At 40.4% G+C, this 19448-nt stretch overlaps 1 protein-coding gene across 3 annotated transcripts in view; it reads right to left on the bottom strand.

Moving 5' to 3' along the window:
* Positions 1–19448, bottom strand: part of RSPO3 (R-spondin 3) — a 90502-nt gene that overhangs the window by 48985 nt on the left and 22069 nt on the right. For all 3 annotated transcript variants that reach the window (XM_048935408.1, XM_048935407.1, XM_048935409.1), the window contains exons 2-4: positions 6714–6905; positions 5202–5348; positions 2690–2887 (exon numbers count right to left, since the gene is read on the bottom strand). In XM_048935408.1, coding sequence (XP_048791365.1) covers positions 2690–2887; positions 5202–5348; positions 6714–6905 — 537 coding nt within the window. The remainder of the gene's footprint in view (positions 1–2689; positions 2888–5201; positions 5349–6713; positions 6906–19448) is intronic.

Genomic DNA, 19448 nt, shown 5'->3' with positions numbered 1-19448 from the left:
GTTTTTAGCTAACAGGTGGTTTTGCATATTTAATGGATGCCTGATAGGACTCCTGCATACTACAGTCATCTGAAGACATGCACTCAAAACTCTACCTTCTTCTCCCAGTAAAACTCAATTTACTAGACAGAGAAAGGAAAAAAAAAAAAAAAAAGAGTTATACTGGATCACACCAGCTTTAATGGCATACTAGCAAGCAGATGGAAACAAAAAGCCATCTTCATTTGTCTTATCTTGTTCTGTGTAACCATTCCAGAAATATGCACTTGCCTCTCTGAGATAGCAGCAACTGAAATGACTAACATCCTGTCTCCAATTTCAACTTTTTGAGCAAAGTCACTGAGGGATCTGTGACGAGCATACCCCGTCATGATGTGGTCTTTGCCCTTACTCCCTCGGCCACAGACATATAGTCAACATGGAAATGGCAAAGACTGACTGAACTAACTTTGTCTTCTAACTTGTTTGATTGCAGATGACAGATTGCAGCACTGTTGGCTCTTGCTAGGTCTGCTGCTAGACTTAGTCAATGCACTGGAAGCTAGTCTCCAAAGCAATCCCCAAGTGGCAGTGTAAAGTTGTACAATGCAAATAGCATTTTCAATATTTCTTAACAGTAAGTCCAAATGTATTTACTTTCCCTTTCCTGTCCAAAAGAGTTTTTGTCGTTAACTCCCCTTCATCTCATTGACTGGACTAGCTAGCCATAAGAACAGAGCTTGCTTTAGCTTTTGGTACAAGCATTCTCTTGTTTGCAGGGGAACAAAAAATTTCTCTTGGAGTAATAAGGGACAGTGGCAGTAAGGAAGATAAGTTGCCTGGAGATTAAGTTGGAAAGCCTTATTTCCCTATCCCAGTAGGAACATAAGGAAACTCTGAGCCTAATGCATCCCTTCAACCTATTTTAACCTAATGTTTCATGTGTGAATTTCCTCAGTTTTATTAAGGATTACCTTTTATTTCATTTTAAATAAACTCATCTCTCTTTGAAGGTGTACAAAAATGAATTGGACGGACATTTGTGGGTAATATTACAGAGGATTGTACAGTGGTGTCTTTCAGAACATTAAAAAAATCCTCTCAGCTATACACATGCAAATCCCAAAGGCGTAAGCAGTATTGGAACATAGTTGTTGGAATGTAGGTTACATCTGACTGCATAAAGTTCAAAGGAATTGTCTACTGAGTGTGAAACAGGCTAGAAAATACTCTGTGACTTGCTCAAAAGAGAAGAATAATGGTGAGGCACATTGCAGGAAAAATAAAGATTTTAAAGGAATTCTTGTGGTGTGCAGTATTTTTCAAATTTGGCTTGGCTCAGATCCTGTTAAATAAGGATTGACAGTAAAATAGGTGAGGAGTTTCATTTAAAGTACGTATGAAATACAGACAATTCTCAAAGAGAAAAATCCAATCTGAGAATGCTGTCAAATTACCAAAAACAAATACATAGCATCATTATCACCTTAAAGAAAACCAACAGTTTTTAGACTCAAAATTGAAGTTCAGAACTATATTTTCAGCTCTGACGTATTGTATTGTAACTATTGTAGAAAAAAATACACTTTTCTTCCAGTTTCAGTGAAGTAACAGGTTTGTGCTTCAAGCTGTGCCACTGTGCAGGAGCAAAAGCGATAATATTCATGGACATATTGAATATATAGTCTAAATAGGAAGAAGTCTGTACATAGCTTGTCTTGGCTGCTCCCCTGAGGCAGACACACTGCTCTACCTTGCATCCAAGTCTGGGATCCCCAACACAGGAAAGAAGTGAAGTTTTTGGAGAGGGTCCAGAAGAGGGCCACAGGAATGATCGAGGGCTGGAGCACCTCTCCTATGAAGACAGGATGAAGAAACTGGGCTTGTTCAGCCTGGAGAAGAGAAGGCTGCGGGGAGACCTCATTGCAGCCTTCCAATATTTAGAGAGAGTTTATAAACAAGAGGGAAATCAAATTTTTACAAGGGCAGATAATGATAAGACAAGGGGGAATGGTTTTAAACTAAAGGAGGGGACATTGTGATTAGATGTCAGGGTAAAGTTTTTTACTGAGAGAGTGGTGAGGTGCTGAAGCAGGCTGCCCAGAGAGGTTGTGGATGTTTTGTCCCTGGAGGTGTTAAGTGGAGTTTCCCTTGCTTGCCATAGAGTTATGGTCTTTCTGCTACACTGGGACTCTGCAAGTAGAAAGCAAGATCATGCCACATTTTTCAACCAGAGCTAGTACAAAGAAGTCAGGGTGTGAGAGAGGTCACAGCGCTGCAATAGTAGGAGTTACAGGCTTACCTGAATAGGAGCTTGACATAGGAACCAGTTCAGAGGAATTTTATGGTTGAACCATGAAATTTGACTGCCTGATATTCAACAAAAACCTTTCACCATGCCGTGTTTTATAATGGACCTTTTTGCTGCATGTGCAACATCTCATTTATGCAGTTCTTTCAGCAGTACTTACTGAGAGTGCATCTTCCCATCCTACCCACGCTGTGTACTCTGCATCACACAAAGTGCATTTTTTTTCAGAAGCATTAGGACTTTATTTACACCAGGGAAGTGCACAGTTCCCTCCAGCTCAATGAATGTCATGTCATTGGGAGTTTTGGGGAAGCCAGCAATTGAGGCTTGAGAATTCAGATGCGAATATTTAAACAAGTACAATACAAAACTCAAATTATGATGATGATAACGTGGTACCTTTTCCTTCCTTCTGACATCTCTTTCTTTGTACCATACATTTTCTGCTCTCGCTTGTAGCTGGGCAAGGATTGCCCCTTGCTGACGGATGTTGTATGATCTCTCTGACCCTTACTTCATTTCCTCTTTTGAAACCACATGTTTTTCCTTTCTTTGTGCAAGGGCTCCATGGACTCCACTCACTAGCTTCACAGTGCACTGCAACAAACATAGGACAAGCTGAGCCTGGCCAGTATATTTTTGTATACATTATGCATATGGTACATTCATCTTATTCTGCATCAGCTAAATGCTAGCAAACACAAATGAAATGAATCAGGATTTAAATCAGTGAATTGAGTAAATTTGTACTACTGAAGGTATACTGCACACAATAATGTCAAATAATTATGTCAGATGCTATTTTGAACCTGCTATTTTGTAATTCTGTCCCTGATACATGGCAGCAAAAACACAATTGGTCTCAATGAAATCAGTTACTGGGATCTTTTCTTAGGTTGCCTTGGTGTTGTGGAGATAGAGCTCCTTTTGGTTTTAGTGGAATTAAATAGGAGAGAGCAGAAGGAAATCACTGTGTCAAGCTGCTGCAGCTGGTCTTTGAGGTATTGAATTTGGAAATCGATAGAGTTATAATGAAATAACTGTTATGGAAACATTACATTAGGAACCAAGCATCTTTGGTTATCTCTTGCTTGGCATTCAACTTAAATAGTGATAGATCTGGAACACATGTAAGGTGTAAGTTAGCAAAGCAGGGGAAATTTAGTACTAATGAAGGATTGTAGCCTTTTAGAAAAGTGTAAGTTGCAGTTTCTAAACTACAGTGATATTGGGAACTCAAAGGTATGCCACTGGACACTTGCCCAAAAAGTATAGACAAAAATGTGGGCAACCTGGAGCTTCAAAACATGGTCTTAATAGCTATGCTACTTCCGTGCCACCTCCTCAGTACCCTACTCTTAATAAAAGGTAGTAATTATTTGCTTTCTCATGTGTTACTTAAGAATCTAAGCCTCCACTGAAGAAGAAAAAACTTCTCTCTATAGAAGAAAAAACCTCTCTATAGGGAGGATTTCCTAAGTCAACATTTTTCCAGATTCAGAATTTACTTTAAAATTTTTCAAAACTTAAAAATGTAACTGATCTCAGACAATCTCTGAGCCTCCCTCCAGTAAACTGTCATGTGGGTAATCTTGTTTTTAACATTACACTGGAGCTCTCCTGTTAAAATAATTGGCCTTCACGTGCACAGAAAGGTTCTGTTTTTCCTCCATAACTTTAAATGGCTTTTCTGAGTAAAGACTGACTCATTGTTCAAGCAGCTAAGGCTATAGCACTTGGAAACAGCCACCAAGAAACAAAAATTATCCCTTGAATTGCTTCCAAAGATGAAAGTCTTTGCTAGAAAATAAAACCGTAAATATCGTCACTACCACCTGAACTAATAGCTACTTGAGAAAGAAAACACTGAACCAGCGCACATTATTTTTACTCCTGATTGCTTGCCCTGACAAATGGGCTATGCCAGGGAGAGTTATGTGCATGATGCTGTGGCGGAGGAGATTTCCAGTACGGCCAGGCTGTGCCTAAGCGCTCACTGGTTGCAGGTGGCTGAAGAAGTTACTGCTGCCACTGTGGCTCACAGCCCGCAGCCACCACAGTTCACAGCCAGTGCACCAAAATAAGCTGAGCCCTGCTGCAGCCTCAGTGTGTTCATGGCGGGGGACATGGATAGCAGCAGCCCGCAGGCAAACACATCACTCTTCCTGCTTTCGGCTGCAGGGGTGGCAGAGGGATGAACCAGACAGCTAGGTGTGTTGACCTCCAAAATCGCCCTGGCCTGAAGAATTGGAGTTTGTGAGTCAGAGGCTAGAAGAGATATAAAAGCAGCTCGCGTTTCTGCAGCCATGAGTCACCAGAGCAGTGCCGCCAATCTCACTCCTTCACAGAGAGCGCTACGCTGTTCGCCATCTGATTTTAATCCTCACTTTCTAGAGTCAGGTGATTATGCACGAATACCATTTTAATTTCTAGCCCTCCTCTCTGGGAATATAAGCTTCAAAATGCTGGTGCACACATGCTGTAAAGGCACAGATAGCACAAAGGACTAAAACCAGAGCAGTTAGTATTTTAAACTTTAAGATAATGTAAGACTTGCATTGACATTTTTATACCTTTGATGGTAGTGATGCAGCCAACACTGTAACAGTTCAAGCTAAAGGTGGATGCCATTCTACCTCAGCGCAGGCCAAGTCAGCAGGATGAAATGGGCTTTTTTTCCTGAGGCAGAACTGCCCTTAGCATCGGAGCTGTATTTTGGGGCACAACCAAGCTTGATTTTTATGAAGTGATGTGAGTTTGTTGTACCTTGTGATGCAGAATATTTCCTGGGTGGATTTGAGCTGTCCTTTCCCTGAGCTCTAACTGATCTTGCAGCTCGTGCCCTTCACAGATCCCCCATCCCCATGAGCAAACCAGGTAGGGCTGGGCCTTTATGTGGGGCTGGACTTACCAATACTAGTGCACTCCATTGTGTGGTTGTTGGCTTCCAGCCCATCAGGGCACTTTTCAAGGCACTTTCCACTGTATAAGTAAAACCCACTTTTACACTTTGTGCAGAAGTTTCTGGTGAAGCAGGTATCACAATCAGCTTTACATTCTGAAATGCAAAGAGGACACAACACTGACGCTCTTTGTTGTGAAACACCACAGACTCAAATACAATAGAATTCAAGGTAAAATCACTTTAAAAGGCTCTAGCAATGTTAAAGTCTTCAAAGGAAGCAAATTATTTTTAGGACTCCCTTATGACCTGTACATACATTGAGGACCACAACAAGTGTGAGTCAGAAATTAATAAGGATGGTCTGATGCTGGATGGTCACATGCTTTGTGTATTCTTGCAGACTTATGCAAACTGAAGACAAAGCACAGTCCATCAGAATAACAACACACTAGTTGTGGTGCATATAGCTACAGGTCCTGGGCCCAATTCCACGCTATCTATCTCCATCCATCCAGGAGAAATAAAATATTTAGAGTTTGCTTAAAATCAGCATAAACAATATATTTCCCAGTTCTCAGGTCTTTTAAAATAACTAAGCAAAAGTTTGTGTATGACACAGCTCATGTTTGATATGCAAGGCCACACACTGCTGAAAACTGAGCAAGTTCTTTGCAGTGTCATGTTACTCTGCAAGATTTTACTCTAGGGTTTCTTCATTAAATAGATTTTAGTACCAGGCAAAATCTGAAGAGTGTCTTGGCTGTCACACTTATGTTTTTATATCACCTGTGGGGTTAAAAGTTGAACTCAACAACAAAGATCACAGGAGGGAAGGAAAAAAAAGGAATGATAAGGATATTGCAAAACCAGTACATTCATGGTTCAAAATACATAATGGGGTCAAAATGTTGTCCAAATGGTAAATAAGATAATTCTTTAGAATAGAGTAGTTCTCTGCTTCCCAGCCTGCAGGCAACACGAATTAGGTAACCTCCTCAAACCAGGTTGAGACCTTGCATTTTGGTACACGCATTTACAGGACTACATTGCATGCAAGATGAGCTATAAGCAGACCAGAACAAAACACATCTCCACAGAGAGCTATCAGCCATCATTTCCTCTGTCTCAAGGGGAAGGCCAATGAGCTAAACTGCCCCAAGCTCCAAGGTTCAGTGGCCCACAACTTTCCCTAAGCCCCACTGCCACTCCAACTTGCTGAGCAGCCCCTGGAAAGCAGTGCCTGTGGCCTGCTAATGCTCTAGTTCTGTGTGAAAGTGTAGAGGAGGCCATCTCTCAGCACTCAGGCAGGTCATTCATGCTGAGCTGGAAGCCCTGAGCTTTAGGCAGTTTTGTGGGTTTTCACCTTAACTCCCTGCTCAGGTTAATATCTATTGCATCACTATAAAAGAACTGAACAGAAAAAGACTCAGCCTGTCCATTTGCTTCTCTGTTGTCTTGTCTCCTAAGGAGACAGAGCATTCAAACAAACCTGTGTGCTTCCCCTTATCCAGCACTTACTTGCACACTTGCTAATGTCAGGATACCGTGTCCCATAGTATCCACTTGGACATGAGGAAAGACATACTCCGATCTGTTTCATGCCGATCCTCTCCAGAACAAAAAAGAGTCTGGGCTTACATGACAGGCATCCATTGTAGTCCGAACATGTAGCACACCCTCCTTGGCAACCCTGGCTCACGTTAGGATGCACTGAGGAGACAAGCATTAAAAAAATAGGGAAGGGAGGGAAGAGAATAATAAGTTAGACAATTTCTTTCAAAATAACCATGGTACAATGATTCCTCTGTGCTCAGAAGGGTGGACCATCCTGCTCTATGACAGCTCTTACAGACTGCTTCATTTTTAGCTGTCTTTTATGACTTAACATTTCATTCCAGTGATTATTTCATCTCTATAAAACTGAGAATCTCAGCTGATGTGCCCATTTCTTGCAGAAATGACTAAGAGCAAATTATATTTGAAATAGATACTATGGAACAGTAGCATCCTAGAGAACATTTATTTTTCAAGTTTTCAGTGTCTTTTCTGCTGTTTCTTCAACTAACCTTGTATACATACAGCTCAGCAAATGAATTCATTTGTATTCATGTTCATTTGTATTTACTTTTATTAGCTGGATGACTGAAAAACAATTTACTTTATCATTTCCTCCACTGACTAAGTGACATTTTATTGAGTTCTGCTGTGCAGAAATATGCCCTTGTTAGATTTGATGCTAATTCGTGTTAATAAAAAGACACAGGAGGGCCATCCTTCTCGCCCTCCTTCTTTCCCTGGAATGTCCTCTCCAGCATCTCTAACAATCACAACCTGACGACCTGACGTAACTATGGCATTTACCCTGTTCCAATCCCAGCATGAAGCATAGGTAGGATTACATTTTTATTTCAATTGGATTGTTCTAAATCTTCAGACGTCAAAAGGAAAACTTATTACCCTCACTGCTCAAGTCTGTTCTGTTCTTATTTGAGGGCTTAGAAGTAGCAGAGAAGGGAGAAATATTGCAGACTGTCTTTTCAGTAGCAGATGTTCATCAGTGAATTACTTCTCAGTGGTAGAGAATAATGTTTTGAATATTTCAGTACTGTACAAATTCTTACCTCATTATTTCATTCCTAAATAAGATTTTGATAATTAAACATCAAGTAGCTTCAAGTCTGTGAGATTTTTTTTTTACCTCCTTTTGTAAGAAAAACCCAGACACTTTTCTGAGTGTAAGCTTTCATCTTTCAACTTGAGACATCTGGTTATACGTATATTTTGTGTGCAAGAGAAATCCAGACCTCATTTACATTTATAAATCTTACGTGTAAATACTGTTGTCTTTTTGCTCTGCCTTGTCCTCAGGCCTGTAAAACTTCTGTAAATACATATGTGCCATACTCTCATCACCTATTTCAGTGTTTTGAATTTATTTTTATCAGTAGACACTGATAAATAATTCATACAAACGATGAGCTTGCTTTTGTTGGCTCCCTTCTGTGGATCCCTTGGAGGCAGACCAGAAGCCCATACGAATCTATGGCTTACAGGCTGAAAACTGCCACTCTAACTGCTAGCCTAGGTGAGTTTGCCTGGTGTCAGGGGAAGTTTGGAAATACCTCTATGCTTTGTTCAGTTTTGGCAAAAAGACAGTCCAGGAATGGGAAAAGCACTTCTCTATGCTCTGAGATTTCACTGACCAGTTCTACAATCTGAGAAATCAGATTTCAGATTTACGTTTTTCATTGATAGAATACAGAATGGGGGATATTTCCCTCAGTAGAGCTGGACAGGTAGGAAAAGAACAAACTTTGGCCCTGCTGGGGCAAACAATTTCAATAAGAATATAAGAACCTAATTCTCTATCTCTGAGTTAGTTACTTTGTAGAGTAACCTCAAGAGAAGTGTTTTTACCACCAGAACACACTAACTATGCTCACTAAGTATAGAACATTTTTTCCAAGAAGACTTTAAAAGTATGCAGTACATTGATTTTGAAATTAAGACCTAAAAAAAATGACTTTTTAAAGTTAACTACATGAAAATGTCTTTCTCTCTCTCACTCTTATGTTGTGATTCTTGCAGAAGGCTACTCTCAAAGCAGACATGGTAATGTGATATAAGAAGCTGACATTATTTAAAAAATATCCATGATTTTCCTTCATTAAGCCTGACAGTGGGAAGAAAAAGCAGCAGAAGTACAAAGTGTTTGCCATCAAATCTTCTATATAAAATATGGATTATCACTTTTGACAGGAAAGATATAATGTGTGAGTACCTGTGACAGATCATTATGCATCAATTTGCTTGATAGAGAAGACACTACATGCAACTGCTCAAAGGTCAAGATTTGTGTGTGAGCCCTTGAGACAGACAGTACCTTATTGCCAAAAGAAAATAGTTTTCTGTAGCTAAGATCCATTACATGAACAATTTCCATCTCCAATTTACTTCCAGCAGCATTAAATATGAAATAAAATGTACTCTATCATTTTCATGCTTTCTCCCTTCTTCTGTTCCTCACAGATATATCTCATACAAATAGAACAGCAAAAATGAAAGCACACAGTTCTAAATGGAGAATCATACAATCACAGAATCTTCTGAGTTGGAAGGGACTTTTAAAGACCATCTAGTCCAACTCCCCTGCAATGAATAGGGACACCTACAGCTAGATCAGGGTGCTCAGAGCCCTGTCCAGCCTGACCCCAAATGTCTCCAGAGGCATCCACCACATCTCTGGGCAACCTGTTCCAGTGCTTCACTAACCTTACTGTAAAAAATTTCTTCCTTATATCCAATTTAAATCTCCCCTCTTTTAGTTTGAAGCCATTTCCCCTCGCCCTATCACAAGAGACTCTGCTAAAGATTCTGTACTCTTCTTTCTTATAGCCCTCCTTTAGATATTGGAAGGCAGTTATCAGGTCTCTCCTAAGTCTTCTCTTCTCCAGGCTGAATAGCCACAGCTTTCCCAGCTTGTCCTCAAAGGGGAGCTCTTCCATCCTTTGCACCATTGAATCATATTGTTAGTGTTACGGAACATGGAATAGGTTAAAACATGTAAGTCAAGCTCCATTTAAAGGCTGATTTCAGGCCATGTTATAACTCAATGTGTGAAACAAAGAAAACTTCTGTTCTTCGAAATGCAAAGAGCAAAATTCTCATGCCAGAATTGACATTTTAAATTAAGGTGGGTTTTTTTTTTTTTTTTTTTTTTTTTTTGTTTTATTTTTATCTTAAAAGCTATTTAAAAGATCTTTTTTTAATTGTCTCCTGTTGTGCCTGACATTTTTTTTGAGCCCAGTATCTGTGTAATGAAACTGTTTCATTATGCTTTGTTGGAATGCAATGCAGGCTCCTGGACTGGCTCAGGCAAGAAGAAAAAGCAGGGGCAGTGAAATGCCCAGAAACTGGTTCTGTATGAAAACCCAGCACTGGGTTTTGCCATTGAACTTTGGAAAAATAAATGGTGAAGGGAAAACATTCACTTCCAGAAAATGAGGGAGAGCATGACATTTGGACAAAAGGCATCTCCAAGCTCTACTGAGAACCTTGTTCTCTTCACCCCTTAGTCTCCTCCATTTCAGACTCCAAGCCAAGCACGTGCCTGAGCTCTGCAACACAGATCAGCGATGGCCAGGGCTGCTCCCTGCACTCCCAAAAAGTCCAAGTCTAATGCATTTCAGATGGAAATGAAGAAAATCAAAACACCTTTTTGTCACAGGGAGAGAACTTACTGTTGCGCAGTACAGAACTCTGCTGGAGCAGCAAGCGGTAGGTGCATGCAAATCTCAGGCACTACAGCTGTCACACATTGTAACCATGAGGAAGCAACTAGAAGTGGTGAAATCTGACCATGTTACACCTGGTACAAGCATTGTTTCAAATTTCTATACTTACCATAGAATCATAGAATGGCTTAGGTGAAAGGGAACCAGCCCCAAGATGGACCCCTGGGGGATATCACTTGTGACCAGCCTCCACCTGGACATAGAGCCATTGGCAACAACCCTCTGGCTACACCCATCTGATCTATTCTTTATCCACCTAATAGTCCAACATTCAAATTCTTATCTCTTCAATTTAGAATAAGGATATAGTGTGGGGCCATGTGAAAGGCCTTGCACAAGTCCAGGTAGATGACATCAGTTGCCATTCCTTTGTCCACCGATGCCACAGCTCCATCACAGAAGGCCACCAGATTAGTCAGGAATGTTTTGCCCTCTGTGAAGCCATGCTGGCTGTTTCGGATCACTTCCTCATCTTTCATGTGCTTTAACATCTTTTCCAGGAGGATCCACTCCAGGACCTTCCCTGGCGCAGAGGTAATGCTCACCAGCCTGTAGTTCCCTGGGTCTTTCTTTCTTCCTTTATTGAATATAAGAGGGATATTTTCCTTTTCCCAGTCACCAGAGACTTCACCTAACAGCCGCAATGTTTCAAATATAATGGAGAGCAGCTTGGTAACTGCATCAGCCAGCTCCTTCAGAACCCCAGAATGCATGTAATCTAGCCCCGTAGACTTGCAGCCTCATGATTATGATGATCATGATACGCAGCCCGTAGATTCAGCCTCATGAGGTGGTCTTGAGCTTGCTCCACTCTTACACCAGGAGGAATTTTGCTCCCCCAAACCCTGCTTAGAATTTCAGGAACACAAGAGGTGTGAGAAGCCTGAATGAAATGAAGACAGAGTCAACTAACTCATTGAGTACCTTAGCCTTTTCCATGTCTGAGGAGGCCAGCTCTCTCTTTTCATTTATCAGAGAGGGTACACTAACCTTTGCCTGTCTCTTCTGCCCAATGCAGCTAAAGACACCCTTCATGTTATCACATCTCTCATGATATTCAATTCCATCTGCACTCTGGCTTTCCCTGCAGATCTAGACAACATCCCTATATTCTTCTACAGCCACTCATCCATCCATGCTTCCACTGCTTACACTTTTCCTTTTCTTCACTTTTTTTTTTTTTTTAATTTTTTTTTTAATGCATATCCACCCTGAGAAATGCTGTGAAGTCTATACGTGAAAAATTGCTTGGAGAGCACAGCCACGCCTGTCCAACTTTTAGATGTGGCAGCCAGGCAGAGAGACATCTACTGCCTTGGCAAAGCGGGAGGCACTATGGCTGCATGGGCTAGGCGCTGGCTGCACAACAAGCTCAGGGTTCTAGCACTGCAAAAAGGTCCAAGGAGCACTCTCTTACACTTGTAACCATTTGGCCTTTGGTGCAAACTGCTTCATTATAAAGACAAAATAAAATAAAACGCAATATAAAAATTCCTGCACAACTGCCAAAACTAATTTTCTTAAGCTAGATTGACGATACTCTGTGAGTGGGCTGCTAGGAGCAATGTCGGTGAACAGAGGTGGCCTTATGGCCTTACCAGCAGTCAAGCAATCAGGTTTCTTGTATTCAAACACTCCTTGAGCATCATGAAATCCTATGCTCTCGAAGATAGAAAATACAGCACACAAATGGTCACAGTACGTGGTGGAAGCACAGAGACTCACATGGAAGTTCTTACCCACCTCTTATACGAGCACCAGCCAGAACTGCTGACGCTCAACAAATACAGAAGTTTGTAAGTAGTCTTGTGCCTGGTTTTAAGTCCAGAATCTAGAATCTTTCCTTCTATTAAGTCTAACTACTAGAGATGAGAGAAGATTTCTAAAGCAATCTTGAACTATTCTCTTCCCCTGCCTGGGCCTTTTTGTTTGTTTGTTTTTGTGTGTTTATTTGTTTTTGTTCAAGCTGTTTCTCCAGATTATTAGTTTTCAGCCTCATTAGGAAATGAAATCACTGGGGATTTTCCTTTCTCAAAATATTTTCCAAAGTTTTACTCTAGCCTACTCTGGAAACAATGATTTGCAATTTCCAAGTCAAAAACAGAAAATTATGGACAAGAACCTGAATTTGAAACCGAAATTTAAATAGTGGGATGATGAGTGATTTTAACAGCATGCAGCAAAGAAATTCTAAAACTCTTGGCAATAAAATTTTGCACTCAGTTTTACTTTACATATATATTAAAATTGATAGGATTAATAAAAGAAATAGGGGCAGGAGTATATTGTGACAGCCAGGGGACAAGCTTGGTGTAAAGGAATATCATTCTTCCACTTGGTGAAGCTAAGATGCACTGTCTCACCATTAATCTTCAACTACCAGAATTCAATTTAGAGGCTTATTCTTGAAATGAATGTTCTAGACATATGAAATCCATCCCTGCTAAAGAGCTGTTGTTACTCCTGGTTTCCCAGGCTTGTGAGTACGCACAGGAAATATTTTCACAGCAGTTACCCTGGAATTAAGCCTCTCCTGGGTGGACCTCACTGCAAGACCTGAGCCCTGCCCCAGGTTCACCGACCAAACAGGATGCCCATATTTACCAGCTCTGGTGATGGGAGGATTTGGAATAGGATATCCCTTGAGTTCTTGTGTCATTTTATCACTCCATGAGTTCATTGGCATTTGTTTTTCTCTCTCTTGCTTAGTGTGAAGCAGCTGTCTGTGGCAGTGGCCTGAAAACACTATTTCGTGTAAAGCAGAATTACTCTTAATCACGTGGACCGTCCTTCAGGCAAAAGCAAACAGCATTTGGCAGTGAGCTCTTCTAATGAGAAAGTCATTAAGGAATTCAGTTTGCAAACCACAACGCATTTCCTCATACACTTTCTTGGACAGCATTTATCTGTGTGGCAATGCATTAGAAATAGAACAGACAATTGTAGGATAAAAACACTGAACTAACATGTAGGTAATATACAGTGCAGAACATCGGAAAAGTCCAGGAGTGGTAGGACAGCACTGAGAGAGTGAGTACACATGGATTTGATTAGTCTGTATTATCACAACTAAAGAGATTGCCAGCCTGGCTGAGATGAAACCTGAGCTCAATCTTACAGGCTAAGCTCCATCTGATGGTTTGGCCTTAAATCACCCACGAGGGGGCAAAGGACATGTTGCGATGGGGCAGCAGCTGGGCTTGGCAGGTTAGGTACCCATCCACAGTAATTGCTATGTCTGACTGGCCATAAGTTTACTGAGATGCAACAAGACCAATGGTGATGCCTGAGGAGCATGGACTCTCCATTTTGCCTTCTCTGGGTAGTCTAAGGAAGCCTTGAAAGGAGAGACAGCCACAGAAAGAGCAAACAGGAAAACTAGTCTAAAAGTCAACTACTAAAGTCTTAACAACTTCTCTTCTTCTCTGTGATTTGTGTCAAAACCACCTTAAGATTACTTTCTAAGAAGACAGTATCTCTTCCAGAGGTCTGTCTGACTTCAGTTTTATTTCAGAGTATTACTGTCTTCTAGGATACAAAATAAAGCAACAAAGAAGATCCTCAAGTGTCCATCTGTGTTTTGAAAGAAAAGGATCTCATAAGGACTGAAAAAAAATCCTCAAACATCTGTCTGGCCTGACAGAATATTGGCTTCCTCAAGATATACTTCCTATCTGAGGGAAAGGAAATCAACCTCTTTTGTTCATGGAGGGTCAACAGTTCTAAAGGGCCACAGATACATGAATATGGGACTATTTCCAAGCCTAAGATTGTATCTGTAACCATTTTGTTTTGGTATCTACAAGCAAGGAGTACCTCACTAAATATGGCTGCAATCTCACTGGGGGATGCATTGTCATTATTAAACACACGTCTGACAAAGTGATCTTGAAAATTAAGCACACTAGCTGCCAGAACACATTTTCATCAAATTTAGTTACAAAGAGCATCAACAGGCTGAAAAATCTCACCAGGAGTACAGAGTTTTGTGCAGTCTCCTAGCATCTTCAGCTCAAGAGAAGTCAGCCACAGCAACCACAAATGGCTCCTTCTCATTCCAGAGAGTTTTGTAAATAAACTGAAAGATTCTTTTCATGGTGAGAGAGGGAAATTGACTTTTTTTCCCACGTACTATGGATCACCACCAAAGTTTACGAATCCAGTGAGATTAATTAGTATAGGAACCCAACAGGCTTCCTGAGGCACGTTGCTTTAAGTAATCTTGTGATTATGGAAAAAGTAGGACCAGGTCGTGTAATACCTTCTGACATCAAGTTCTAAATCCTATAAGCAATTACAGATTTAACTAGTAGAGTCAGCTGTAGTTGTTCCCAAATAACAAACTTTCAAGACTGTCTACTCTAAGAATCTACTCTAAGAATATGAAACTGAATTACATTACCACATCCTTACTGTCTAGATATAGCATCTACAAAAAGTATGTCCATGGAAACTACAGCAGATACAAAGACCACACTAAGACTACTTGATAGAGTAGATTCTCAGTTACAGAACAATAATTTTCAACATAGACATCACCATTAGCTCTGCATTTTCAACAACAATGAAAAAGAGGCTACATGTCAAGCTCATAACAATCTGCACCAGCAGAGGTGTCAACCACTGTCACTGTTGCCAGTAATGAAATGCACCACCCATTGCCTCACTGTGTTCACATTCACTGTTTGGTCTCCAGAAACATTCAGCAAGCGTTGGTGAATGCCAATGGTGCCATTTTTTCTGCATAGAAGAATTCAATTCCCCTCTTTTGCTCCATAGGCACTTCCACGTCAGATGACGTTTTGTCAGCCTGCCCTTCTGCTGCCACTTGTCACACAGCAACAAAATGTGAACAAATATTGGTGGGAAGGTTCAGCCTTTACTGCCATACCATGAACATTTACTTCTGGTGTCATGGACCAACATAATAACATAGGAGGCATTACTTTTGGGACATCCCTCATAATGAGACTCACCTAATAGTTGTATCAGCAATGTCTCATTATGCTTGCTAGGACTCAGATATATGCACAGAAGGCATCTGTGTTAAGGTGAAAAAAAAAAAAGCACGAGTGCTGGAAAGAGATTTTACTTGGTGTCTCAATACTTTAGAAGGGATTTTAGCAGTCCAATCCTTCAAGATGACATCATGAAAATCACCATTGGATTTTACCTTGTTTGTAAGTGAACAAAACTCTAAAACCAAAGTTGCCAAATGTAATTGTGACTCTCATGACTCTCAGATCCCTTCCCTACAACAGGCACAGTTTTTAATCAGGTAAAAAATCATACCCTTATATTGTACATGCACATTCTCTGAAATATGCAGGCACATTTTGTACTCAATACCAGCCTTCTGCCTATCATTGGTGTGTTTCTAAAGAAGCTCACTGGTGGTCATGTTGTCCTGGCAGCAGCAGAGCCTTTCCCCCAAGCTTATTTTGCTTGTTTTTCTACTTCAGCATCCTGGAGACTTTTATTGTTGCGTATTACACAGATACTTGTGTACTTCAAAGCTGTTTAAGGATCACTCAGCTCATACTGTCAATGTTACACAACTACAGTAGCATTTGCAAGTTTCCCATTTCCCACAGGGTCTTTTGAGACCAGAGCTTTTCTCTCAAAATTTTGTTTCAGAAACCACAGAAAGAACAGCAGGATGTAACCGATTTTACTTTCCATGCTAGGGACTAGGGAGAAGGATTTAGACAGCAAAAGCCTGTAATCCCATGTCAAAGTTATGATTTTTCTACTACCATGTTTATAGTGCTAAAAAATTAATAAGCCAAACAGAAAGCCAGCCCACTACCTTGGCATTGCTCAGATGTGTCTTCAGTCAATTACTTAATATCCTCTCAATCTTGTATATTTTCCTAAGTGGTATTGATCAAAATTTTGTACTGAATGAACTAATGTTTTTTTTCTGAATGACAATAAAATTTATACCATACGAAAACTAAGTGGAAGCCCCAAATTATGTTGTTTACAGTGGAACTATTCTGGATTGCTGCCCGCAACCACTGAATCAGAACCTGTCTCTTTAAATTCAAGCCTCACATCAAGAATTGGATCCAGAATATAGATACTAAGAAATACCACACTGATGGAAGGTCTCTAAACATTGGTTTCTATGATCTGTAACAAGGATAATCACCAATCTCTAATTTTCCTGGAGAAAAAAAAAAAGTCAAATTGTCCAGGCCGACACAACTACTCATCTTGTGTCAGTAATGCAAGATACTGCCCAAAATTCAAGTTTAATTTAGTGGTAAAAATACTTGGTCTAGTGACTGCTTCTTTGCTATAGTACTGGGTGGTGATGCATATGCTATCAACACCCATGAAATGATCCAACTATCTTCAACTTTCTCTTGTATCACTGGGAACACCAACAGTTTAAAAAAATGCCAAAGGTTTCTGAATGCAAAGCATGGATGGTACAATATGAAAACAGACAAAAGGCTTCATTATTACCCAGCTCAGACTGCCTGCAGTCCTGGCCAACCAACGTCAATGGCAAAACTCCTACAGAAGAGTGAGGATTCCACTCATTAGTCAACAACTTTAGAGTAGCCCTGGTTTGGAGCACCATTATCTGATTTTTAAAGGCCAGTGTGATTATATGGTCTGCTTTGAGTGGGATTAAATTAGAGGTTGTGTGGAATTTATGTAGGTGTCTGATTCTTGACAAACAGACCCAGTTCAACAGCTCCGTGCGCCTGGCCCTCTCCGTGAAGAAAATATGAATAGCACGTAGTTAGAGCTTATTTCATCACCCTGTATGCCTTCTGCCCTCTCTTTGAAGTTGGTGCCTTCCCCTCCCTACCGGCTTTGCTGCCTCACACACTGGCCCACGTGAAAGAAATTTTTCACTCCCACCAAGCATCCTTCTCTGCCTTAAAACTGTAACGTATCTACCATCACTGCACCAACATGCAGCAGGCAGCCTGCCACCAGTCTACAGCCATGCTGGGAAGTATTTCAGCTGAATTATTGGGGAGCTGATGAGGAAAGCAAGGCTATCACCCATTTTATTTCTAAACAGGGACACAATGTATGTCACACCGTGTGCCCCACCACTTCTCAAGTCTTTGCATGACAATCTGCTCAGCTGAGCACAAGAGAAAATGAATCTAAACTGTTCTTTTTTTATTATTTAAATGTAACATCTGCAGAAATATGTTCTTCATCCTAAAACCAATTAGCAGTAAAATGATGACACATCAAACTTTTCAGACAGTTAAATTAATCAAAAGCTTATGCAGAGGCTGCATTCAAAAGGGCAAATGGCAGCAGTCGCTGGTGGCAGCAGCAGCCTGACCTGGGACAGGACAGCCATAGGCCCATCATGACCTCTAGAAAACAAGCCCATCAGTCATCGCCTTCCTTTGCAGCTAACTTGCATGCAGTGACCTTGATGGATGCTATGGTGGCAAGAGTCTCAGGCAGAGGCCAAGGCACCAATCTGCCCATGCTGGAGACTCCTGCTGGGTGAGAATGGCCTGGAGAGGATGGCAACTGGGAGCTTGGCCCACTTGGCCAAAGGATGTGAGCACTTCTTGCTCAGATGTCTGCCCCTATGGACTGAAGACTGGAAAAGCTGTTCCACACGGATTTTTGAAAGTGGGTATCATGCAAAATTGACAAAAGAAGAAAAGATGATGAAATATTCAGTTAAAAAAAATGGAATGCTAAAATATATGGTAAATTAAAAAGGAAAAGGAAATTCTAAAGAAAAAATAATTAAATGGAGGACACCCACTGGCAAAGGTAAAGAAAAACAGATTAAACAAAAAAATATATATGCAATATAAGACCTATAATTAAACATCTAGAAAGCTTAGAGTCACTGTTACTAGTTTTACGAAGTATTTTAAAGAATTATAAAGTCAATGTTTTTGAAATTGTTTCAATGCTGCTTTTTTTTTTTTTTTTTTTCCTTTAAAATCAGTTTAACACAAACTGAACATAAAAACATCTGAAAAGATTAGCAGTTAGTCTAGGAATTACAACTTTCATGGGTAGCTAGTTTTTATTTGTCTAGAATATTATTTAACACTGCTGATGAACAACAAATGTACTCTCCAACACTTATTATGTACAGTTGAACAAATGGTCTTAAAAATATAGTTTTGCTAAAGTATTTTGCCAATGGAACTAGTATGTATCATATAATTCAGGCTGAATCACAGCAGTGTCCAGAGGGCACATGTTAACCTTACACTGCACAGGTAAGAGCAAATTAATGAAGCAGGTCTTCCTACCCAACTTGCTCCATAATTAAATGATCTGTTTGCTGACATGGCTGCTTTTTCAGGTGTCAGATGCCTTAGCCAGCTTGCAAAATATTTTTGGCACTTTGCAGCAGTGCTCTGTGGAATAACATTTTTCTAATAACTACAGTAATGAACAAGAAAGGACTGTTCTGTCATACTGTAAAATAATTAAGATGATGCAGAATAAATGATAGGAATAGAAACTATTGCTGCAAATAGAACTGTCTAATGTAAGTTACACCAACAATTAGTTAGGCTTCAGTGAAAAGCAAACATCCTCCAGATATTAGAAAAACATGAAATCACAGCAGTTATTTTTAAAGCATCCAATGTGATGAATGTTTGGCAGCTCAACTGGTGGCTAGTGGCTTGCGGCATCATGTCGGGCTGCCATGAGACAGGCCTCGGATATGAAATGACCGCAACAACACCACTCCAAATGCTGGGCTGCTGCAGTGACATTGTGATAAAAAAATGACACGTGTGGATGCCAAAAAGAAAGAAGTAAAAGGAAAGGTTGAACTGTGCCCTAGTATGAAAACATCCGTCTTCACCAAGTCCGTGACTTCATGGAGTGGCCTGAAGCAAATCAAGCAGTTCACTGCCAAAATGAGATATCAGCTCCCTATAAGCACACACTACTGGCAACCGAATTCAAGTGACACTGTGTATAAGAGTGATGT

The sequence above is a fragment of the Lagopus muta genome, chromosome 2 (genome assembly GCF_023343835.1).
Source record: "Lagopus muta isolate bLagMut1 chromosome 2, bLagMut1 primary, whole genome shotgun sequence".
NCBI lineage: Eukaryota > Metazoa > Chordata > Aves > Galliformes > Phasianidae > Lagopus > Lagopus muta.
This window is presented reverse-complemented; position numbering and strand designations above follow the sequence as displayed.